The sequence below is a fragment of the Chrysemys picta genome, chromosome 4 (assembly GCF_011386835.1).
Source record: "Chrysemys picta bellii isolate R12L10 chromosome 4, ASM1138683v2, whole genome shotgun sequence".
NCBI lineage: Eukaryota > Metazoa > Chordata > Testudines > Emydidae > Chrysemys > Chrysemys picta.
In genome coordinates this window covers 59,267,954-59,270,642 of record NC_088794.1, presented here as the reverse complement: position 1 = coordinate 59,270,642, position 2,689 = coordinate 59,267,954, and the positions used below count along the sequence as shown (strand labels likewise).

Genomic DNA, 2,689 nt, shown 5'->3' with positions numbered 1-2,689 from the left:
TTTTTAAACCCTCCCCGGCATGGAAAGGGGGGGGAGAGAGAGAGTGAGAGAACCAGGGAAGCTGCCAGTAAATTAGGAGCAGCAAGGCTCTGAACCCTTCCAGCAAGGAAGGCTGCACTCTGTGTTGTACTTAAAAGTACTGCACAGGATCTTTTCAGGGGGAATAAGGCAAAATGCCACATTTATTAGTAATACATGTATTCATTAACACTGTATTATATGCATATAATATATTACACTTACACACACACACACACACACACTCCCATTCCGTCTTGTTGTTACCAATTAGTTGCTCCCCTTAACTTCACTGGCCAGGTGAGTTAGATGGGGGAGGGGGTGGAGCCGGGCTTCTGCCGATCCGGATCGATGCTCCCATGTTGACAAGACGAGACCCGGGGTCCTCTGCAAGACACCTCACTTTTATAGCAGCTTTCCTCTAGCAAATCTTCTGTGTTCATTGGTCCTTTGTGCTGCTTTCTTTTGAGTGTTGTCCCAATGCTGCAAAGAGGGTGTTTCCAAAAGAAGGTGCTTGCTTCTAACCCCCGAGGCGTCGGTATGTCTGCTTGTCTTTAATGAGCCCACTTGACACGTTTTATTGTCCTTGGGTCTGGCTCCCAGCCCCGCTCCAACAGTTGAGGTTGTCTGGAGGTGCTGCCTTCCATGCCTTGCTCATTCACACCTCATTCATTCAACAGGGCAATTGATTAAGGGGGGGGGGGGGAGAGCTCTTGTTCTACTGCTAGCAAACAAATTTTTCTTCTATCTTATTCTATCCTTAGGGGCTATAATATTATACCAAGGGCAATGCAAAGTTTTTAAATGAGGCTTTGATACAAAGTTCCATGAAAACAGAGGTCACACATGGGTAGACCCACCACAAGGTTATATGAAGAGGCACAATGTAAAGTCATATGAAAATTATCAGAGATTGATCTACATCTGTCCCCAGAAGGGAAGACAAAAAAGCACAAGGGACTGACTGAGGGAAGGAATACCCAGCCCCTGTGCTACCTACAGGGTTTTGCTTTGCCCAAGCCTGGGTTCCAAGGCTAAAAAGGACTGAGCCTGCTGAGGAGAAGGAGGTACTTTGCCACATGGGTTACAGTGTGTGTGTCAGAGAGAGAGAGAGATGGGGTTACAGAGTGTGTGTGCGCACACTGATCAACTCTCCTCCTTAGGCGTTCCACATGATGACCCTCCCCTCCCGTCCCCACCCCACGATGTTTTAACCTGATCCTTTTCTTTTCCAACACAGGCTTGAGTTCACTGCACTTAATCCCTAACACAAGCCCCGCCAACGTCTCTCCTAGCTTGCCTTTCTGCCTTTCTATTCTGCGACGCTCCTTCGGTTTGCCTATGGAGAAAACATGATGATCATCTTGTGCCCGGTGGGGTTCTGTGGCATGACCCCCAAGGCCGGGGCCTCTGTAGCTGCTGTCTACATGATCCTAGTGACCAACATCTACCTGATCTTTGAGGTTGGCCACTTGGAACGAGCAATGACAGACATGGCACAAATCAAGCCCTTCAACTTAACCGAAGTGGGGAAGATGCTACCGTATTGCTACTATACAGCCATCACGCTGGCTGTCATGACCTACCCGGTGTGTGTCTTCCTCATCTACTCAGTCCAGAACCGGCTCTACATGGGCATGTTCGCCTATGTCGCATGGTTCATCTTCTATGACCTGGCTAACTGCCTCATCGTGGCCCTGGTTTACCAGGTCTCCAAAGAAGCCTGGTTTTCCCTCAGCCCCCTGGAGTGGTTTGGGCTGGCCACCAGGATCCCCATGGATTGTTTCTGGCTCTCCTTCGTTGTCACGTATGCCCTGATGATTATTGAAAGCAAAGGGCAAGGAAGGCTGTCGCTCAGGATGAGGCGGAGCTCTAGGATCGTGTCAGAACCGCCCAGGTTTAGGTTGGGCTCCCCTGCTAGGAAAGGCGTGAGAAGAGGTATTGGAGCAGTACGTTGGGCCCAATTTTCACGTGTTTCCTACTGATGGAGATGAGAGACCATTACCATCTCCTTCCTCGGTTGTGTAATTCAGTGTTTCTCTTGCTGTTGCTGCGTTTTCCAGGCTCTGAGTTCAAGTCCTGAATAAATACCCCAAAAGCCCATGATTTATATTTGTGTTTTAGGTTTTTCCCCTGGCTTTTATTTTGCATCAGGAAGCCACAGGGCATGGGAGTCAGCAGAACTGGGTCTATTCACAGTTCTGCTACCGAGTCACCAAATGACCTTGAGGAGTCATGTCATCTCCCCCTACCTCAGTTTTCTCATCCGTAAAATGGAGAGAAAGATATTGCTGTATAGTATATATGTAAGGCACTTGAAGCTTGAGGGATGAAAAGCCTGACATAAGGCCAGATTTTGAAAGACATTTAGGCATTGCGGTGCTCAGCCTTGAAACACCTAACTCATTTAGGAGCCTAGCTCTCATTTTCAAAAGGGATTTAGGTGCTTGGGACAGCTGTAAGTTATGATCAGGGTATCGTAAGAGCCCTGTAGCAGATGCTGCTGAGAGGATGAATTCAAGTAGACCATGCTGCATATCTTTGGCATCCAGCCTAACTAAATCATTGCATGGTTGGCATGTAAGAGTAAACAAATACAGCACCACGGTACTGACGTAACTATAGCAGCTCCTCTATATAGGACGTAGGCTGCCACAAAGCTATTTACATC

The 2,689-nt window shown here is 48.0% G+C and overlaps 1 protein-coding gene across 1 annotated transcript; it reads left to right on the top strand.

Moving 5' to 3' along the window:
* The first annotated feature begins 1,008 nt into the window (after positions 1 to 1,008).
* On the top strand, positions 1,009 to 2,106 carry LOC135983400 (transmembrane protein 217-like). Its single transcript, XM_065595056.1, has one exon. The coding sequence runs from the start codon at positions 1,371 to 1,373 to the stop codon at positions 2,001 to 2,003; it is 633 nt and encodes a 210-aa protein (XP_065451128.1). The 5' UTR covers positions 1,009 to 1,370; the 3' UTR covers positions 2,004 to 2,106.
* Positions 2,107 to 2,689: the final 583 nt, after the last annotated feature.